Here is a 22,051-nt window from a genome sequence, read left to right as displayed (position 1 = left end):
AGCAATCTGGTTTTTCATTTTTCAGCGTGGCTGAGCCCAGCCTGAGATTGATCAGCACATATGGCCTCAGAAAACAAACTGTCAATACCTTGAATGCTGTAGAATTTGAACAAATGGCTGTCCTCCCATTCAGCTACTCATTGCATTCCATTTAACAGATTTTATTGACAGTTTCCTTCTTGTAATTAAACAGAAAACTACTGGCCGGCAACCAAGATAAAGTTCAAAGATTAGGTCAAAACAAAAGAAGGCAGGGGGGAAACGGAGGGACATGGCGTGATTGTCAACAGTACACAACATCAGAGCTGTTATTGACACTCAGGTAGCTAACGATCAGCATGTTATTAAAGAGTGATCTATCATGAACTTTATGCAAATGCTAAAGTGCCTAAAGACTGCAATAAAGCATTGGGGAGAAGGGAAAAAAAACAACAAAGCACAAACGATTTTATTCATGATTCATTCCCAGTTGTTCCTGCACTTTAAATTCAAATGTGCATAATATGCATGCTGAAAAAGTTAACCTCTTCTATGCTGGTGCAGAGTGTGTGCAATTCATTACAGAGAGGAAAAAGATGTATTTTTAGATGCAGTTGGCATTGCATTGAAAACAAAACTCCAACTCTTTGAAAACAGGCTCCGCTTCTGAAAGCATATCCATAAATATGCAAGAAGTGGTATAGTTTGTCTCACAGAAAATCAGCAACATAATTAATAATCTTCAATGATTCATATTATACAAGACTGTTCTTGAAGATATCAATTTCTTGTACATTGTTAGTTGATTTTGTTCAATACTGAATACGCTAATTTATGTTGTAAGAGATATAACAGGATGTAATCAATTTGAGAGATAAAATAATTCAATTTCCATTACAATATAGTGTTAAATATTTAAACTAAAACAAAACATTTTTGCTTAGATCGGGGAGTCACCTACTCAGAACATGCTAATAGAGATGGGGTAGGGTGGACAGGGAAGATAATGATATTGAAACAGTGCCAAATCTGCCAACCTGAATTAGCAAGTGCAATAGCTTTGAGGGTGACAAACTCTTCCTTCTCCAGCTTCATGCTCTTGTATTTTTTTACCAGCTGTAGTATGGCGTTATTCAGATCAAGAAGTCCAGCTAGCTTTGACTGGTCTTCATCCATGATGTAGTCTTCAGCATATACTAGCTCATCCTCAAAAGAGAGTGACCTGTACACAATCCCCAAGATCAGAATCTCCATCCAGGCACTCTGGAGGAGACTCATCTGATCAGCCAGAGATAATGTAGAGAATCCTGGAAAAGAAAAGAGAGACATAACAGTGTTACATTGTCATAAACTATGGATGAATTTAGCTAAGGCGGAATCAGATTACTTTCAATCCATGATTAAAACCACTTTTCTCATCTATCAAATAAAACACTGAATCAGGCCAATGGACACTGCATAATCACTAGAGAAGTAATTTTCTCAGTTCTGTAAGTATTTGATGGTAACTTGATGTAAGGGGCAAAAGGAAAAAGTATTCAAAAATACAAGAACTTCTGCAGATGCTGGAAATCGAAAGCAACACACATGCACGTACAAAATGATTGAGAAACTCAGCAGGTCAAGCAGGTTCTATGGAAATGAATAAGTAGTGAACATTTTGGGCTGAGAAACTTCTTCGGGAGTGGAAAGTATGGGGAAAGACACCAGAATAAAAAGGTGGGGGCGATGAAGGAAGACTAGCTAGAAGGCGAGCAGTGAAGCAAGAAAGTGGGAAAGGTAAAGAGGGCTGAAGAGGGAGGAATCGGATAGGAAAGGAGAGTGGACCATGGGAGAAAGGAAGAAAGAGGGGCATCGGGGGAGGTTATAACCAGATGGGATGAGGTAAGAGGCCAGAGTGGGGAATATAAGAAGAGGAAAGGGACAGGGAAAAAAAATTACAAAAGGAGAAATTGACGTTCATGCCTTCAGGTTGGAGGCTACCCAGACGGAATATGAGGTGTTACTCCTCCACCCTGAGAGTGGCCTCAGCGTGGCACAAGAGGAGGCCATGGACCAACATGGAATGGGAATGGGGATAGGAATTAAAATGGTTGGCCACTGGGAAATTCCACTTTTGGTGGATGGGAGCCAAGGTGCTCAACAAAGCAGTCCCCAATTTACAATGGCTCTCATCAATGTAGAGGAGGCGGCAGCAGGAGCACCAGATACAATAGACAACTCCAGCATATTCACTGGAAAGACTACTTAGTGGTCTGAATGGAGGTGAAAGAGAAGGTGGATGGGCAGCTGTGGCACTTGCAGGGATAAGTGTCAGGAGGAAGATTAGTGGGAAAGGACGAATGGACAAGGTAATCAGAGAGAGAGCAATCCTTGTGGAAAGCAGAATGTGGCTGAGGTAAAGATGTGTTTGGTGGTAGAATCCCTTTGGAGATGGATGGAGTTATGGAGAATGACGTGTTGCATGCGGAGGCTCATGGAGTGGTAGGTTCGGACAAGAGGAACTCCAGCACTGTTAAGGTGGCGGGAAGATGGGGTGTGTGGGAAATGGAGGAGATGCAGGTGAGGGCAGCATCAATGGTGGAGGAAGGGAAACCACATTCTTTGATGGAAAAGGACATCCCTGATGTTCTGGAAAGGAAAGCCTCAGGCTGGGAACAGATGCAATAGAAGAGACAAAGGAATTGGGGAAAGGGAATAGCATTTTTATGGAAGATGGGCTGGGAAGAGATACGAGTCAAGATGGCAATAGGAATTAGAAGGCTTACAAAAGATGTCAGTAGACAGTTTTTCTCCAGAGATGGAGACAGAAAGATCGAGAAAGGGGGAGGAAGGTGTCAGAAATAGACCAGTGCATTTAAGGGCAGGGTTGAAGTCAGTGGCAAAGTTGATGAAATTGATGAGCTTAGCATGGGTGCATGAAGCAGCACCAATGGGTAATCAAAAAAAAAGGGCCTGCTTGGAGAGAGAAACTGAATGTCTTTTTAAAAATTTAAATAGTTTAAATCATAGTTTGGCTAGAAAGAAAGGGCAACTCCCTCTACCCTTTATTTAACAGCGAGACATACATCTCAAAGATAGCTTTACTATATTATAGTGTGATTGTACTTTAATACCACATTATTAATATGAAACCATAGATACATATCTACACTCTTCGCTGAAAATAAACACAAATATACCTCAAAGATGTGTGCTTAGCTCACTGCTCTATTCTCTACGCTTATGACTGTGTGGCCAAGGACAGCTCAAATGCCATTTATAACTTTGCTGTGGACACTACTGTTGTTGGAAAATCTCAGATGGCAACAAGGAAATGTACAGGAGTGAGATAGATTGGCTGGTTGAGTGGTGTCAAAATAATAGCCTCACAGTCAATGTCAGCAAGACTGAGGAATTGACTTAAACTTCAGGAAGAGGAAGTCAGGAGAACACACCCTGGTGCTCACTGAGGGTTCAGAGGGAGAAAGGGAAAGAAGTTTCATGTTTATGGGTTTCAGCATTTGAGGGAATCTGTCCTGGACCCAACATATTGAGGTAATCTCATAAATACAGCACACCAGTGGCTCTACTTCATTAGGAGTGCAAAGAGATTTGAAACATCACCGGAGAAACTTGCAAATTCCTAAAGATGTACAATGGAGAGCATTCTGACTGGCTGCATCACAACCTGGTATGAAGCCTCCAAAGCACAGCATTTCAAGAGGCTGCTGAGAGTTGTAGGCTCAGCCAGCTCCATCGTGGGCACAAACCTTCCCACCATCGAGGATGATTCAAGATGAGGTGCCTCAAAAAGGTAGTGTCAATCAATAAGGGATCTCACCATCAAGTACATTACCACCGCCAGGGACAAGGTGCAAGAGCCTGAAGACCCACACTCAATGACTTAGCAACTGCTTCTTCTCTTCCATCATCAAATTTCTGAACAGTTTATGAAGCCAAGCATACTACCTCATTATTTCTTTATATTTTGTACTATATATTTAGAGATTTATAGTAATTTTGTGTCCTTACACTATACTGCTGCTGCAAAACAACTAATTTCACATCATATAAATTAGACAGTGATAACAAAACTGATTCTGATTACACTATAGCTCTGATTAATTGTTAACACAAAAAGAGTGATAAGGACAGAGACAAGGCCAAGGTCAGTGCTGTACTCGCCCGCCTACAACAATGAAGTAGAGGCATTGCATTTGGCAGAACTTCTTCCTATTCATGCTGTTGCAGTGTGCAAAAAAAGGTTCATGATCAGAAAAGGGAAACGGTATAAATGAATGAGGTGACATCACAGTTAATCTTACACTATCTACAGAAAACAAAACTTATCAAAAATTTAGATGAGTCATATTTAGCTGAGATCAAGTCATAGCTGTTTTGCAGGATTTGTATCTTCTGTCCAAAATTCAGTAGTTACATGTAAATGAAACAGTAATTCATATTTATTCTTTCCTAAAAAAAATTGCTGTTGCACAGTATTAAGTATGCAAAGTGACGCTGCTTTTACTGTTGGTGAGGCTGAGGTATCCACAGCTGTGGTAACAGAAAAGCAAATCCGTCACCAGTTTATCAAGGGAGGGCAAATTTTGAAAACATCTGTTCAGGCAGGGCTGTCACAGTGAAGGCTTCGCTACATGAATCAGGTGCTTCATCCCTGTCTAACTAGACCACTAATGGCAAACAGCTCATTATATGTCTTTCAGCCTATTGTTTATACCAACTACAGTACTAATTTATTATCTCCTCACTGCTAAGATCTACAATCTTGTTAACAGAACGAGAATAGTTTACAGCTTTTGAGGTGGTTTTTCTGGCCTGCCAGTGACATGCAATGGTACACCAGTTGGCAGAGCCGACCAAAGGCACTTAATAAAATCATCAAAAGGGGATTAAACAAACAATTGTGTGTGTGTGTCTCTCTCTCTCTCTCTGTGGTCACACAATTCAAGGGAGTGGGTAAAGGACAGGCACGTAACAAATTACAGTTAGCAAGTTAGACAGCGTTTGTAAAGAGAAATGGTGTTAACATTTTGGGTGCACAGCTTTTCATCGCCATAAAAAGTAGCTGCGGACATCCAGAGATGCAGAGTAAAAGGCAAGAGGAAGGGAGTGCAAAGGTCAATGAAAAGAGTGAAAGGAAGGAAATAAAAAGGATCATCGTGTATGGTAACAAAAGCACAAAGAAAGTATATATCCAGACCAGCTGAATATAATTACATAAGATATGCTAGAAGTCTGAAACAAAATACTGGAAACGTTCATTGACTAACATTGTTGAATTCAGTGTTGTGTTAGGAAAGCTATAACATATCTTGTAGCAAGATGAGCTTCTGTTCCTTTTTCTTACACTGAGCTTTGTTGAAACTGTGTAGGAGGCAAAGGACAGAGCAGTCAGAGTGGGAGTAAGGCACAGAGGTAAAGGGTGAATCAAAACTTACGCAACACACATCAAAGTTGCTGGTGAACGCAGCAGGCCAGGCAGCATCTGTAGGAAGAGGTGCAGTCGACGTTTCAGGCCGAGACCCTTCGTCAGGACTAACTGAAGGAAGAGTGAGTAAGGGATCATCCTTACCAACTGCACCTCTTCCTACAGATGCTGCCTGGCCTGCTGCGTTCACCAGCAACTTTGATGTGTGTTGCTTGAATTTCCAGCATCTGCAGAATTCCTGTTGTTTGCATCAAAACTTAGGGTCATGTTTGGGGAATGCATGGAGATGTGCAGCCAGGCGGCTATTCAATTTGGTCCCTCCAATGTAAGTAAGGCACACTACATTGAATGGCAACAGATCAAGAATACTAAACTGAAAAATACAGAAAAAACTGCTCCTGTAGATGGAGAACATTTGAAGTCCTCCTTGATATCCAAACATTCCCTTTTGCTCTCTTCTCCACTTGACTCTTATTCAGAACCTTTATTCCCAGTTCTGAGAAAATACCATTTATCTGAAATATTAAATCTGCCTCTCCCACTACACATGACCATATGGCTGAATATTTCCAAGATGTACTAATTTGTTTCAGATTTCTCAGATCTGTGGTATTTTATCTTCATAATAAATAACAGCAGCAGCATTCAGAAGTTAAATCATCCTCAATCGTAACAATATTGAATGGGTTTGTACACCTTTTTTAAATATACTGTTATTTCTGGAAAGTAACCCTTGACTTTTTGAGCTGACACTCAATACAACTGGAAACGAAGGAGAGAAGCACGAGCTGTTAAGTAACAGGTGAAACCAGGTGAAAGGGAAGTTTGGTAGGTGGGGAGGGGGATGGAAGGTAATGATGTGAAAAACTAGGAGGCAATAGGAGGAAGGAAAAAGAAGAGCTGAAGAAAGAGGAATCTGTAGGAGAAGACTGTCCACCATGAAATAAGGGAAAGGAGGTGAGAAAACCGAGGGAATTGATGGGAAGATCATGAAGGTGGGGAGGGCAGAGGAGAGTGAGTACTGGAAGTTAGACAAATTGATGTTTACAATGTTCATCTTTTGGAGAATACCAAAATGGAATATGAGGTTTTGCACCTCCAACCTGTACCCGGCCTCATCGTCTCAGTATTGGAGAGAACAGATAGACTTAATGGCATGAACATCTATTTCTCTAACTTCTGGTAACCACTCCCCCTTTTCCATCCCCTCCCTTTGTTTTCCTACACATCATTCCCTTTCATCACAAGTCCCCCAGCCACCTATCTCCCACCTCAGAAGAACTTATCTATCACCTGTTAGCTCGTGGTCCTTTCCCTCCCCCCAGCTTTTTATTCATGCTTCTTCCCCCTTTTTATCCAGTCCTGATGAATGGTCAACTGTTCATTCTCCTCAATAAATGCTGCCTGACCTGCTGAGTTTCTCCAGCATTTTGTGTTGCTCAGGATTTCCAACATCTGCTCAATTCCTTTTGTCGCAGTATTAGCATTCATTATTTGACTATTATGACTGTATTTAAACATGCAAAAGAGTTGAGAGAATAGGTTTGTGGGGCAAATCACACCTGGTATTACATTCATGAGGGCATTAGTGCATGCACAGTGAACATCTGATGGAAATATGAGTAAAGGTAGATCTTGATATAAATCAGTATAATACTAATTTAATGCAAGGGACAATACTTTGGAGTTCAACATTCACACTGAAGCTGTTCTTAAATTTGCATGGTTAAACACGTTCATCAGCAAGATGTAACCTATGGCAATGATTTTTAAATGGATCATTAAGTAATTACTGGTCAATTTCTTCTAACTGTTGCTAAGATTCTTCAAGCGTTTAATGGTTTCTATAGTTTTTTTCTATGCTTCAAATTTCGACAGTAAGTGGTGTATCAGGTACTAGAGAACTTCAAGGCTTCTACAGAATACAATTGTTCCCAGACATGGATGGTCAGCCTTCCCCTAGGAATAGAGGGTACCTTGGAATACGAGTTGAAGGCAAGTAGAACAGAAGAGGTAAGAGAAAAAGATGCTATATCTGCCCATTTAGGGCTTAGGGAGACCCCTTTACTAAGGAATTGTGCCTAGGTACTTATCTTCCAAGAAAGATGTCATCATTATAATCTACTACCTGCAGGACAGGGACTGCTGTAGTTGTGTCTTGTAGACATAGACATGGATATGAACATTCATGATCTAGCTCGTTATTGGTGAGAGTGGATAATATTTGCACCATTATATCATGTGTCATCAACACTAATGTAAAAGTGGAGAACTGATTCATTCTCTCTTGTCAGACAGATCAAGTTATGAGTGCATACATATCAGTTAGCAGACTCTCTTCTACATTGGAAACATAAGAGCCTCTACTCCTTCAATGTCCAGCTGCTATGCCAGGTTTGCATTAACTGCAGACTTGTGTTAACTGGTGTTACAACAGTTCATGAATACAGCACTTTATATGGACTGAATACTTCAAGTATAGAAATGACAAAAGTGCATGATGTTGGTGCATGATATTTGACTCAATGGTTATTCATACATTGTGATCCCACATCCATTTGCTGTTTTTCACCACAGAGGACAATGCCATAAACTCTCTGTTAGGTTGCTCAGATGACACACCCTGCCCACTTCCACCCCCCACACACACTCTTTTTCAAATTTGCAGAAATATACTGTACCTCAAAAGTATTTTATAACAACACTATAGCCCATTAACAAGAATGTTATTTTACATCTGATTTATTGGGAAAGGGAAAAGAAGTAAAAGAATCGGTCTTTTGTTTATCCCCATAGAATTACCAGATTGTGTGTGTGTGTGTGTGTGTGTGTGTGTGGCCTGCAGCACCTTCCAGTGATGAGGCTTTTTTTTTCCAATCCCAGTCACTGCTGTTGGTAAATAATTAGATTTACACATTCCCAATCTACACACATCTTCTGTCTAATAATTAAAAGCAGGATGATTAGTTTATTGAGTGGAGGGAGGAACTTTTTTATTGAGGCCTATCAATGATTTTATCAGGGCAGCACTTTTACGGTTGTCATGTGGGCGCAGGCATCCAATTTTTCTTATCTGACTGATTAATACAAACGCTGTTTCAGGATGCATTAATTAACAGATACAAATCTACGTTCTCATGAAGGGATCAATAAAAAGAAGAAAAGAGGCATCAAAGTGAATTTAGTGCTGATGATGGAGAAGGCACTGTATTGACATTTACGTGTGTGGAAACTCCAAAGTCTCCCCAGTTCTGCTGCGGGCCTTAGCAGCGATGCTAATGCCAGTGGCTCTTGTCTAGCACTTTTGGATAGGTGAAGTGATTCACTTCAGTCAACTGAATGAATCTAAGCATCTTATGTGTGTGTGAAGGGCAAAGAAATATCATTCAATGACTCTGAAAAAGACATATATATGTTGAGAATAAAAGCAAATATTTGTTTTTAGAGGTAAGCCATTGCCATACTTTAGCTTTGAGGTAAAATGGATTAACTTTATCTTCACACATGAAACACTAATTATTTTGATCTATTTATTAGCAGGCCAGTTGCATTTTTTTTGTTCCATGTTTGCTGGAACACATATGAAACACAGTTCATGATAGTAGGTGCTTAGTGAATAATTTCCTAGAAAGATGTAAAATACTTGACCTTTGGAGAGACAAGAAACTGCAGATGCTGGAATCTGGAGCAAAAAACAAACACTTGAACAATGCTTTTTTAATAAATAATACACTCTTAATTTATATTTTTACTGCGATCAGGGAGGACAGAAGAATTATTACTGAGATTATGCTGACATTCTTGTACCTTATTTTGAATCTCCATTTTTACATCCCACTAAAACATATCTGTCATGAACTGACTTCCATTTTTTTTTGCTTTCATTAACATGGTTTAATCAAATTGTAATATTTTCCGCAAAAGCTAAATTTAGAGAGGTTTATTTTCTCTGGAATACAGCGATCTAATGTGTAAAATTAACACACTGTGGAGGACATGGGATCGAATGCACGGCCTCAGTACATTACCTGAGCCACCAAATGAAACAGCAATGGACTAATATTGCTCTTGCACACCTTCTGGTGGCCAATTATGCAACTGTATGGGAAATCTAAGTAGAGACAGTATGCCTTCTTGGTCAAAATTAGTAAATGATTTTAAGAATTTGAAGTTAAAAAAAAAATAAGCCAAGAAATGCCAGTATAAATGAGGACAATCTTTTTAAAAGTAAAATTTAGAAATTGCCTTTATGATGAAAATGAGGTTAAACAAACCAACGTACTTTTGCATATGACATATTCACTATGAAAATTAGATTCAATACCACCTCTTCCCTAGCACACATCTTCATGCAGCCTGTGTCAGTCTAAAATTCATTAGTGAAGCAGCTAATGTCTTGGAAGTTGCCTTTGCAATATCTTTGTCTCAGAAGAGATCCCGTAGTTCCCCCAAGGGAGAGGTGACATTTCTATTGTGAGTCTCAGTTCATCAATTTTGATGGACTTCAATATAGCAATGTTAGTTCCCACTCTAAACAGAAATTTCTTCAAATGTTATCATGATGTAGTCAAGGAATTAACGACTGACAATGCTTTCAACAATTTTAGTCTTCTGTTTCAAAGCGGTTTTGCATGTTATACAATTCTATATTCACGGACTCTATTGAGGTCAAAAATGCAGGATGTGTATTTTCAGGTATATTTAGACATTGTATAAAGATCTAAAATTTCTACCATTGCCTCTTCCCCAACACTTTATCCAAATGGGGCAGTGGAAATGTTCAACTTGCCAAGCTATCTGGGCTCATTACAAAATATATTTCACTGCATCAGGTGATTTAAAAGTGTAAACTCCTAAAAGAGAATGATCTTTTGTGATTGTTTAGCTATGACTTTCCCTGCTACGCTATATAGTATATTATTACTACAGTAATATTGTTAAATTATTTGGTCATACGTAGCCGAAATACATATGAAAAACAGAAAAGAAGTCTTCAAATGCTTGTTAAAAAGCAAAACTACAACTCAGTCACATCACACAGTCAGATTATGTCCAGGCATTTGCCTATATCAAAAATACCCACAGATTTGAAAACATCTGTCTGAACTCTTAAAGAATTTTAACATGCACATTTAACAAAACATTAATTTTTCTGTCTATTTTCAAACGGAGTTTCAATATTCAATAAATATTGAACAATTCTTTTTGGGGGAGACGGTAAATATGGTGAAAATTAGAGAATTATAACACCTAATCCCCTTGAGTTTGTGTAACAGAGACATACTGAAATGTAGACTGGTGCCATTGAACAGACTGAAGTGGTTTTAGCCTTTATCAGAGGCTGCTTTCATCTCACTGAAACAAGGGATGAAACTCTATGCAGCAGCAATGCAGGATGAAAAAATACATTAACGCTGCCATGTTTATCACAATCCATTTAGTAGCATTATCATTTACTCTTGAGGCAGACATCCCAAAGTCTATACCAGGATGGTAAGCTGCATGATTCTAATACACCTAATTAGGAATGCGCAGACTCTTAATTGCATACATTAAGACAATTCATAGCCAAGATTAATTCTAAATATACCCAAGCAGCTGTTTAAGATGCCTGGATTACAGTACGGACTGTACTTTTCCACTTAATTAGATATCAAAATTAAGCAGGAACAAGCATTTTGACATGACAGGATTGAACTGCTGCTTCATGTCCCAGAGCTGCACTTAAGTGACCACTAAACAGAGCTGCACAGATGGAGCAACATTAAATGCTGTACTGGAAAGTAATTTCAAATAATAAAATATCAATATTTACATTTTAATTACTCCTACTGAGAATCACTCTGTCATTTGACTATCGCTAGGACAGCATGGGGTAGCGAAATGACATTGGGCTTCTTACTGGGAGGACTATTTTGTTTCCATTAAGGAATGACAAGTGATCAGAGGCACAACACCCGGATTTTTGTAAGAATGGCACCATTATCCACACAGCATCCACACAGCAATATGCAAGCAATAGCTGGGGGAAGGGGGAGGGGGAGGCACCTGTGCACTCTGCCAGTAATGACTTTAATGGAATCAGATAACTCTGCACTAGTGAAATGTTCTACCTCGTTACCTCAAAACTATGTGATCTTTTCCTTCTGCCCCTGGTGCAAGCTACTTAGGAGATGGTGAATCCTTCCTCATCATTTCTGTGAGCTTACTATGTACAATGCTTTTATAGCAATACACTGCTGAGCATTCACTTAAAGTAAGTATTAGTTAAGACCACTTGATCATAAACAGGATCATATCCCATCAATTTTGATGGTGTGATCATATAATTATAGGCTTTATTATTTGAAACTGAGAAAATATATCCTTCATTTACTTCAGCCTCTTTCGCAAGTATATTTTAAAATCAGGTGCATATATTAAATATAATTTAAAAAATTGTTAGACTAAGTGCAATTTCTGTATTACAGCATTATCAAATGCAAATATTATATTGTCATCTTATTTACTTTTAAAGGCTGAATAGAATGTGTGTCTGTCTTATCTAAATGTGGTTCTTTATTAATAATCTGACACTTGGATGCTGTCACTTAAATCCCTGGAATGACAAAAAGGGCATGTTAGTGTAATGTTATTTATTTATTGACATACAGCATGGAATAGGCCCTTCTGGCTCTTTGAGCCATGCTGCCCAGTAACCTCCCAATTTAATCCTAGCCTAATCACAGAACAATTTACAGTGACCAATTAACCTACCAATTAACTATTTCAAGCTATGTTATATTTTGGATATATACACCTACAAAGCTTTTTCAAAGAGTCAGAATGGGCTGAGTGGCCACGAGCTGCGGGGTTTGGTTCTACTGGATGATTGTGCTATAATCCATGTTATGGAACAGATATTTGACCTTCACACATCATGCTGTACTAATTCCAGAAACTAGGTTCCACTATAATTAATGGCACTAAATATTGGAAGTAGAGCAAACACGAAGTGCTATAATGTGTTTTTATTTTTCACAATAATTTTGTGTCATAATTTTGCAATCCCCTCATGGCTGCTTTGATCAAATTGATATCCAAATAAAATTTTGTCCAGTTATACAGAGATCAATACAATGTTGATCATTTATTCAGGATCCTAATCTAAATTTATCTAACTTGATCATTTCTTTTCCATTGCCAGTTTTGGGAATTATTAGTAAAAGGACAATGAACAAAAACATATTAAAAAATTCAATCCTTTACCATAGTAAATCCAGGCTACATGCCAAACAAGTGACAATCTTTATTTGTTCACTTTCAATTACCTCTTATCTTGACAATTATTACTTTAAATACCGTTCCTCAAATACTACTCTTTACAGCGTGATGATGTTTTATTCATCAAATCCTTAAACGTGTATTGAAATGTTTTGCACTGGTGTACTAAAACAGTAATAAAAGTCTGCCAACAGTACCGCCATAGAATATTAAATAACATTAACAAAATAAACTTCTTTTCGCACTGAAGTTCTATACTGTGAATCAGTGAGTTTATTTATTCAGCATGAAAGCAAGGAAAATCAAATATTTTGATGGATTTTTTTCAGCATTATGTTTTTGAAGCTGATAAAGCCTTTGGAAAGAAATGCTAAACAAGAATAGTTTTTTTTAAATGCCTGCACTTTACAAGTCAGTCAATTTCTTATCAGCTACACCAAAAACACTGAATGAGGCAAATAGCTATGGAAAATGGCAGTTGTGACAAGTCTAATCTAGGATGCTATGACACTACATTTTGTACAAAATACTTCATTTATGATTGCTTGAGAGGAATTTTCCTTAGTTCAGTGCATCTTACAAATCTAGGCTCAATACATCACATTCCCCGAACACTCGTCTCCTTCATGCTTTAAAGGAAAGCCACTTCCCCATTTCACAGACTGAGTACCTTTTAATTTCAAAAAAGCCATGGTTCAAAATCTTAATTAATTGTTTCATACTGCTTCAGGATCATTATGCAATGTAATAAAGGACATGTAATTATGAAATTTTACAGCCATTACTGAGGCTGATGGCTCGTATTTCATCATAAGCTTCACCCAATGGCTTTTAGCTACTCCAGTTTCTTTGATGAAGTACAGACAGATCTATCACCCCCAAACAATAACCAGTCCAGGCATCTATAATAGCTACCTACAGATGAAGCAATAGATAAAGATAAACTATAAATCCCTGCACAAATGCAGCCACAATGCCTTGGATTGACAAAAGATGAGGATGAGCTAAGGGAGGCAGCAGCTGCGCATTAGGACATCCCTCTCCAGATATCTGTTAGCTCTTCTGTCGTATGTCGTGTTTTACTCTTTCTTCTTGCCGCGGCAGTCCCCAGTAGATTTGTTCTTGAAGTCTATAGCTCTCTTCAGCCAATACAGCAATCTTTAAAGTTTACGGACCTCAAGTACATGACAGCCACAAAAGTGTTGGGAAATGGGGTTTCCTTTCACAAAAGCTAACACTACTGCAAGGGAATCAGACAACTGAATATATCTTGTTCCAATTTATCCCCCCTTAGCTGAAAGTGCACCAACTGTTCCTGGGTGAACCATTTTTGTGTATTAGCACATTAAAATTTTGTACTCTGAAAGTGGACAAAAAAATTCACCAACAATGGGAACTAATGTACAGAGAGTGTGGGGAATAAAAACTACTAAAATCATTCTTCTTGCAGACAAGTTTTCTGATGCTTCTCACATAAATGGTTACGGAATAATTTTTACCATAAGCAGGAAATCCCGACAGTAAAATTAACCCATGCCTCCATCCCATAGAAAGAAATCAACAAAATACTGGGAAGGAAAGCAGACCAGTGAAACACCTAATATTTATACAATGTTCAGAACTTGGAAACATGAGATGTACTTGAATGGATAACTTAGTAAATGCTCTTTCTAAAGGGCCAATCCTTTTCTCTAGTTAATATGCATTACAAACTATAGATATCTGGATATTGTCTTCAGATGAAATATTGGTACAGATGTTGTCCCATGCCATTTTTAAGCATGGAAATAATATTATAGTTCACTATAACACTGTTGGGGTTTCCCCTGTGTGTTACTGAGGTGAAACATACATTGCCAGTTCCAGAATGGACTCACCAGTTGATGGCTAACGTTTTTTTTGGAACTGTTACAACACAACATGACAGGCACAATGTTTACAGCCGGTGTTTAAATGAACATTCTACTATGTAAGCAACACTCTTTCAGCTTGCGGGAAGCAGTGCCTGTGAATGGAGGGATGGTTCACTGATGGGAAGGGGATTGGGAGAATACTCTGGGGGTGAGAGGGATAAAAACAAGTTGTTGAAGCACTGCAGGAGGCATGTTCTTTGAGCATAGGGCCATGGAGACCCTCCCTTACTACTGGTGAAAGGCTTTTAAATATCACAGCTACAGGGGAATAGAGTTAGTCAAAGCTAGTTGTTCTATGAACAACTAAAAACTTACTTCTCAAATGAAATGAATTTTCACTACAAATGAATTTCTCATACAGCACCACAATTGACTCCATTTGTGGGGAATTTATGCTTGAACAAAAATATTAGGAAAAATCGATAATCTCACAGAAATATGAAATTAATTTTCAATGGGCATTATGCCATCCAGAGATGTGCATAAAATAGCTTCACTCTAGGTTAATCTCATTGTTAACAGCAATATATCTTTGTAATTGTGTGAGCACAACTTTTAGCTCCGTTTTGCCCCATTCAGGGTAAAAGGCTGCTATGGTTTATCAGTGGTACTCAACACTGTTATAATGAGACTCTAGTTTTAAAAATTATTTATTTAAAAAAAGATAATAGTGAGAGAATGGTGTCCAATCCAGAAATGACATTAAATATTAATAATTATTTATTTACTTAAAAGGGTAAAAGAGAACGATATTGCTTCAGAATCCTTCATTTTACAAAGTCTACAGGCTTTTGACAGAAATGCCAGCTCTTCATTGCCCTCATCCTGGAATCCCTGCTTAGCCTGATGCATTGCTCCCATCTGCTGATGTGCAGAGGTTATAATCCTTTAGTGGACTCAGACAGCTTGTATCCAATTCCATTTCCAAGGCCTGCCAGCCCTGCCTGCTTGCTCTCTGATGGAAAGGATGGCCCATTTGAACAGTTATTGGGGAAAGAAATGGCCATTTCATGCTTGTCTGTGAACTTTGCATGAACTGTGAGGAATAATGTACTGTGATGACAGCCAAGTTATTCCTTACAGTAAATTTGCTGTCTGGAATGAACTGAAATAGTGTTTGGTTTGTGTAATTACGTCCATCTATCTTTATATTCCAGAGGCATATCGCAAATTGAAAATACTAAAAATTGACTGTTCATTCTGATATTTAATGATTGCCAATGACACACCAATGATTTATTGGTTACTTACCGATGTGACACATTTGCATCTTATTAGAAGAAGATTACCATTCCTTGAATTCTGAACACAGCTGATCACGACTGATGGATTGATTTGATTTGCAAATGTAATCAAACTAATAAGAGGGAAAAATGTGCAATAATACCTTGTTTTTCGTCTGGCAATCACTCCCTGCCAACAGGCTGATATCCCTGACTAAGCAGCCTCAGGAAAGCTTTTCTTGCTGCTATGCAGACAAAATGCTCCTCTAATGAAAATTTCTTTCACCCACCAGATTCTAACTAACTTGGCAATATACTGTAAAGCCAGCTGTGTTTGTTACCGTTTATAAAGGCCATCATCAGTAGCTAGGCTGCTCTAATTTCAGAGCTGTGTTTTTATAAATAAGAGACTCTTGTCTGAAAGCAACATTGAACGTGTGAAAACGCAGTATATCATTAGCTGCATCTGCTGAAGTCCATATTGTTATTTTCTATTGAAGATAATATTAATTGCATGTCTTGATATAACTTTTTTAAACTACTGTCTAAATAGAAAATAATTCTTTCTGCAGTACTCAAGACAGTTCAACTAAAATAAACTGTTAGATTAAGCAGTTCAGATTTTAATGTTGCAATGTTAGCTTCTTTGCAGGGGTAAATACATTGCCCTTCCATTATTCAACACAAACAAAATCTTTATCAAATATAGTGTATTCCAAGATTCTTATGTCATTAAGTGCTATGTCAATTAGATGGCTATAAAAATAACATGCATTTATTTTTGGGAGGGACAGGAAAAGGTATTCAATGAATGTATTCTACAGAAACTAGTAAACTTTTCTAGGTTCCTCCTTATTATATTAGTCATACACCTTGTATGTACAACCTTTCGAGCATAACCTATACACTGAGACGTCAAAGGAGTGCAATATATGCACTGTCTGAGGTGGGGACTTCTGTCAACACTTTAAAAGGAGCCCCTATGAATTAGTTCAACTGGATGTAAATGACTCCATGGCAATGTTTTCTAAACCACGCACTCTCTTGTATTTATCATATTTCTAATTCTAACGATACCAGAATTCCTGGCTGTTATCCCATAGTTCTTTAGAGAAGTTATGCAAATATATATGTTATATTTCTTATACACTACAGAACAAAAGGGCAGACACAGTTCAAAAGACAGAAGTATTTCATTAGAGCAAAGCATTTTGGTATATCCACAGTTTGTATAAGCAAGCAAACAGAAGCATCTAGTATTCACTTATTTCTATTCATTCCGTCAACTCTCCTTGTACAAGAGTATGTTTTCTTTTGACATGAGTCCAACAATACTGAGTCAGATTTATAGAGACTAGTAATGTGATACAACTAGCAGTATGGATCTGGGAATCTGGAACAGTGTAACGGAGGAAAGACCACAAGGTGAGGGGACATTTCATAAAAAGGGACTCCTATATAAATGGAGTATTCTTCCCAAGTTTATCAGTTAATTACCACTGGAAGAGCAAGAATGGCATGTATAACAATGCATAATGTGTTGGTGGTGATGGAAGAGAAAGTGCGTTGGCCTCAGTGAGAAAACTCCTGATCTTCAGTGAAAAGTGTCAAAAGTGTCAAAGGTTTATTTACACTCAGCAAAGCAGGTACAATGGTTATCTGAGAGATGACACACTCAACAATATAGTTCTTTCTCAGTACCAGACTGAAGTGTCAGCCTTGACTTGTGCAAGGCAGACTGAGGAACTTACTTTCACAAATCTCTTACTCAGTGAAACAACCTACACTGAACATTGACTATAACTGAACCATTTCTGGCAACATGTCTGACCGTTACTGGTTCTGAATACGTATCCTACATGCACATTTATTGGGAGCAAAGTATTTCATCGTGAATGCAATTGCAAAAATCTAATATTCCAAGGACAAATTATCAAACATAATGAAGATAGTTCATAGCATTTTATTTCAAAGTATTCTAACCTCTATTACTCAAACATAAATCTTAAAATAAATCCTTACGTTTGTGAAACTAAGAATATTTTGGTAGGGTAACCAAGATCTGGTGGCTAGAAATGCTGAAGAGTATGACAAATCCACCTTCAATTAATATTCATGTTGCCATTGCATAAGCAGTAAGAAAATGGTGTGGACTATTCTAACTTTGCAAATGATCTTGTTCTTACAGGGGAATTATAACAGACTGGTTTAAAACTGCTGACTCTCACTATTAGTAAAGCCAAGCCTGCTATTAACATCCTGATATCCTCATTTACCAAGCTCTCTCTAGCCAGGTCAATCTGAGCCTTTCCAGAAATGTGCTGACTCATTTCAACATTGTTCTATGCTGGTAATTAATCCTTTTTCCCGTGAAGGTTAAGCAGGTGCAGATCCACCTTAGCTATGAAAAGCAGTGCTTTGAAAATACATGGGTATTAACACTTATGCTATTTAGGTAACCAGGTCATGCACTTAAACTCGCATGTATGAATTAACCCTAGTCCCTCTGCCCTCCTGAAAAGAACATGTTGACAACATGAGCTGTGGTTTCCCCCACTGTCCTGACGAATACACTTTCAGCATTAGACTTGCAATCTTCTCAAAAGCACATATAAGAATGGGAACTCCCTTCTTTGAAGAATGAACATGTTACCTGCTACCACATGTGCTATCACCACACGATGACGAAGCATGCCCATACCCTGTTACACTGTGGTAATGCGTTATCTCATCATTTTAATTACCTACCTTTTATATTTTAAAATGATGAGATCTAAGTCTCAAAGGAATAGATCTGAGTTGATTAAAGTGTAATAATAGTAAACAACATGCTGCTACCAGTTTAGTGAATGTTATTTTTAAACTAGTGTTTATTTGCTTCCTCGTTATACAGTTATTAGTGGCACTATTTGCATGCCTGATTTCACAGTCTCCTGCACAGGTTTCATGGCTTTGAAGAACAAAGAAGCTACTGGGAAAATATATCTGATGACAGCTGTTGTGAAATGTAACAATTTAAAGTTTTATTTTCAACTGGATAACCAGATCAATTTGCAGGGAAGATTTTTTTTTTGAAGTCGCTGGGATAGCGGGAGGGGGAGGGGAATTAAAAGAAATTAATCAATGAACAAATCTGCAGGCAAAAGCAGCTGTGTAACATGGAATAACAATAGTGTGTTTGGGAAGCAAATGGGCATAAGCAATTATTACTGTGCACATAACAATTCTGATAGTCTGTGGCACAGTCTGTGATAGTCTATGGTTTCTTTCTGTGCCAGTGAAAAATGAGGTTTTTCCCCCTCTCGGTGTGGAGGCAATAACATTAGATTGAATCTGTTCTTGTGGAAATGCCCAGCCTTCTGACATTGATATCTTCTCATGTTACTTTTGCATTATTTGTTTATTTTTAATCAACAATATTCATTTTCATTCAAAATTAAATAGGCTAGAATCAAGCTGCACTTCATTCTGGCACTGAAAATTCCAAACTGCTGAGGTAGGGGGAAAGCAGGCAGTGGGAAAAGGTGCACTTTCAGTAAATGGAACAAGTGAGAGTGCAGTATAATAAACAGAGTTGCAATATTTAGAACACTTGCTAAAGAGATTGGGCTGCTTAAATTGATGAGCAGCTGATTTAGAAAGGTTTGTTTCAGCTCAGGTGATGACAAGCTCTCTGTGGAATTGAATGTGACTTTACTAGGAACACCCCAGCAGCCACAACCCTCTCTAGCAAGCCTCCATCTGCTTCAACCAATATCCAAATGCATCACTGTCCATCAGAGCTTCAGCACTGACACTCTGGATGTATTGATTAATAGTTGCCCTAAGCTCCTTTTAGCAAATCAAATTTTCACTTTTAGCAAGGATTTCGGTTCTGATTTATTTAGCATAGTGAAATGCATTAAATTGACATTGACATTCGGGGGGAGAAACATCTGAGAAACAATGCATTCAATGAAAAGGAAATGGATATAAAAAGTGTTTATTCAGGTTAAAATGCAATATTTTTTCTAAATCAATGGAATTTAGAACTGTCAAAATTCCGAACTCCTTTATTTTGCCCTCTAATTTTAGTTCTCTAATAAAACCAAAGTAGAACAAGAATACGCAGTAAGAAGTTAGAAATACACATTTCTTTGCATTTAATATTGAATGAACCAATATATTTGTTTTGATTCAACTAAACACATATTTCCTTTATGCTGTGAGAGTGCAATTAATATCTGAAGGAATTGCATATTCATCTTCTTGGGGAAAAAAAATGAGTAGGTTTATTGACATTGATGGCAGAGAGGAAAACAGGTCTTCAGGAACTGATATCCTTGGAAATAATCACTATGATTTGGAAATGTTTCGGGAGTTACCATACCTTAACTGTGCTTCAAGAAAATCTGTATTTGATCATTTTTACCTAGAACAAAGAGTAATGTATATTTTATGCCTTAATTATACTGTGAATATGATGCTGTGTTGCTTTGATTCCTTTAACATACTAATGCTCAATACTTCTTTGGTTTGCACTGCAGACAGCCAGTTAGTGTATTGACAAATTGCCTATGACAGAGTCTACTAGTGAACTGCTTTTAAAGTATCACTCTCTACTGGGGTCACGAACAACTCTTAATGCATGAACATGAGCAAACATCTCCATGAATCTTCCAGGTTATGCCTTAAGATCATTTCCTGTTTCTTTCTGGCTTCCTCATTAATTGCTTCACCCATCCTCCTTGCCAAGAAAATTAAAGGAAATGTTCTCTGCAGAAAAACTTGCAGGAGAAATAATTGGTAATGTGGGGTGAAGAATGATCAATGATTTCGTGACAAGAGAATATAGCTTTAATCTGTATGGCATAGAATGGCTGCAAACTGTGGTGTAATTGTCTACTACAGAAGGCATTAAAGCCCATGTCATTATGTATATTCAAGAAAGATAAACATATGTCCTCATGGCAAAGGAACAAAGGGGTTGGGGAAAGGATATAGATTATGGAAATGAAAGATCATCCATGATCATATAGAATGATAGAGCAGGCCTAAAAGGCCTACTCCTCCTCCTATTTCAATGTTTTTAACCAACAGTGAAGCTACAAATAACTTGAGTGTTGAAAACTCAAGCACAACTTGTGAAAGGCATTGGTGTCAGAGTCTTGACATCTCATTGGCGATCTCAGCATGATGTAATCCAATTTGTGTTAAGCTGAACTGAAGAATGAATGGCCAATTTCTGGATGGATATGATTTCACCTGTGAATGATCGCTACAATGATTTCAGTTAAATCTCTTCTGTGTGTGATGTACACATGAAAACGGGTAAAAGTGGATCCAATTTCTTGGTCAGTATATTAATTTTAATTATTCCATTTGATTATTACAATTTTGTTCTGAAGGCAGGAATATTGCCTTCAAAGAAATACACACTTTCAAAGAAAAACACTCAATAATTATCCAATACTATACTTTTGCAATTAGTTAAGTTTTTGAAAATGCTTAGTCTAACTTTGTGTGTGGTTATCATTGGGGGAAACTGGCTAGAAAAAGTAATTGTGCTTGGCAGTACAAATGAAGCAAATTAAAACGTACAATTAAAATTGTATTATTACTGAAGCACCCTGGGTAAACTACTTCATGCAGCAGCGATAAATGAACTCCTTCAAGTGGCTGAGCTCAACAAGGTCTCAAAGCCAGCTTTGTGATGATATCATATGTAATCACAATTTAAACAAAAAAAATATTAAACAGAGACAAAAGGTTCACATAATGGAACATTTATGTTTATCCTAATTCTATTCAATTGCTTCAATTTTAACGAGGCTGCTTATGGGAAAACAACAGGAATTCTGCAGATGCTGGAAATTCAAGCAACACACATCAAAGTTGCTGGTGTACGCAGCAGGCCAAGCAGCATCTATAGGAAGAGGCGCAGTCGACGTTTCAGGCCGAGACCCTTCGTCAGGACTTCGTCGTCCTGACGAAGGGTCTCGGCCTGAAACGTCGACTGCGCCTCTTCCTATAGATGCTGCTTGGCCTGCTGCGTTCACCAGCAACTTTGATGTGTGTTGCTTATGGGAAAGCCTCCTTTCCTAAACCCTGGCCACCTTATTTCCTCCAATTAAATACAAATTGTAAGTCAGTCTTCATATATGTTGGTTGTGGGAATGCAATTTAATCTATTTGAATACTTAGCAACAGTTGCTATGAAGTATTTGGACATCTTGAGGATATAATGAAGTACTCAGGGCCCG

At 37.9% G+C, this 22,051-nt stretch overlaps 1 protein-coding gene across 24 annotated transcripts in view; it reads right to left on the bottom strand.

Annotated features, from left to right (window-relative positions):
- Positions 1 to 22,051, bottom strand: part of esrrga (estrogen-related receptor gamma a) — a 240,417-nt gene that overhangs the window by 4,433 nt on the left and 213,933 nt on the right. For all 24 annotated transcript variants that reach the window (XM_063055763.1, XM_063055760.1, XM_063055754.1 and 21 more), the window contains one exon: positions 1,017 to 1,286. In XM_063055763.1, coding sequence (XP_062911833.1) covers positions 1,017 to 1,286 — 270 coding nt within the window. The remainder of the gene's footprint in view (positions 1 to 1,016; positions 1,287 to 22,051) is intronic.

The sequence above is a fragment of the Mobula hypostoma genome, chromosome 8 (assembly GCF_963921235.1).
Source record: "Mobula hypostoma chromosome 8, sMobHyp1.1, whole genome shotgun sequence".
NCBI classification, from domain to species: domain Eukaryota; kingdom Metazoa; phylum Chordata; class Chondrichthyes; order Myliobatiformes; family Myliobatidae; genus Mobula; species Mobula hypostoma.
This window is presented reverse-complemented; position numbering and strand designations above follow the sequence as displayed.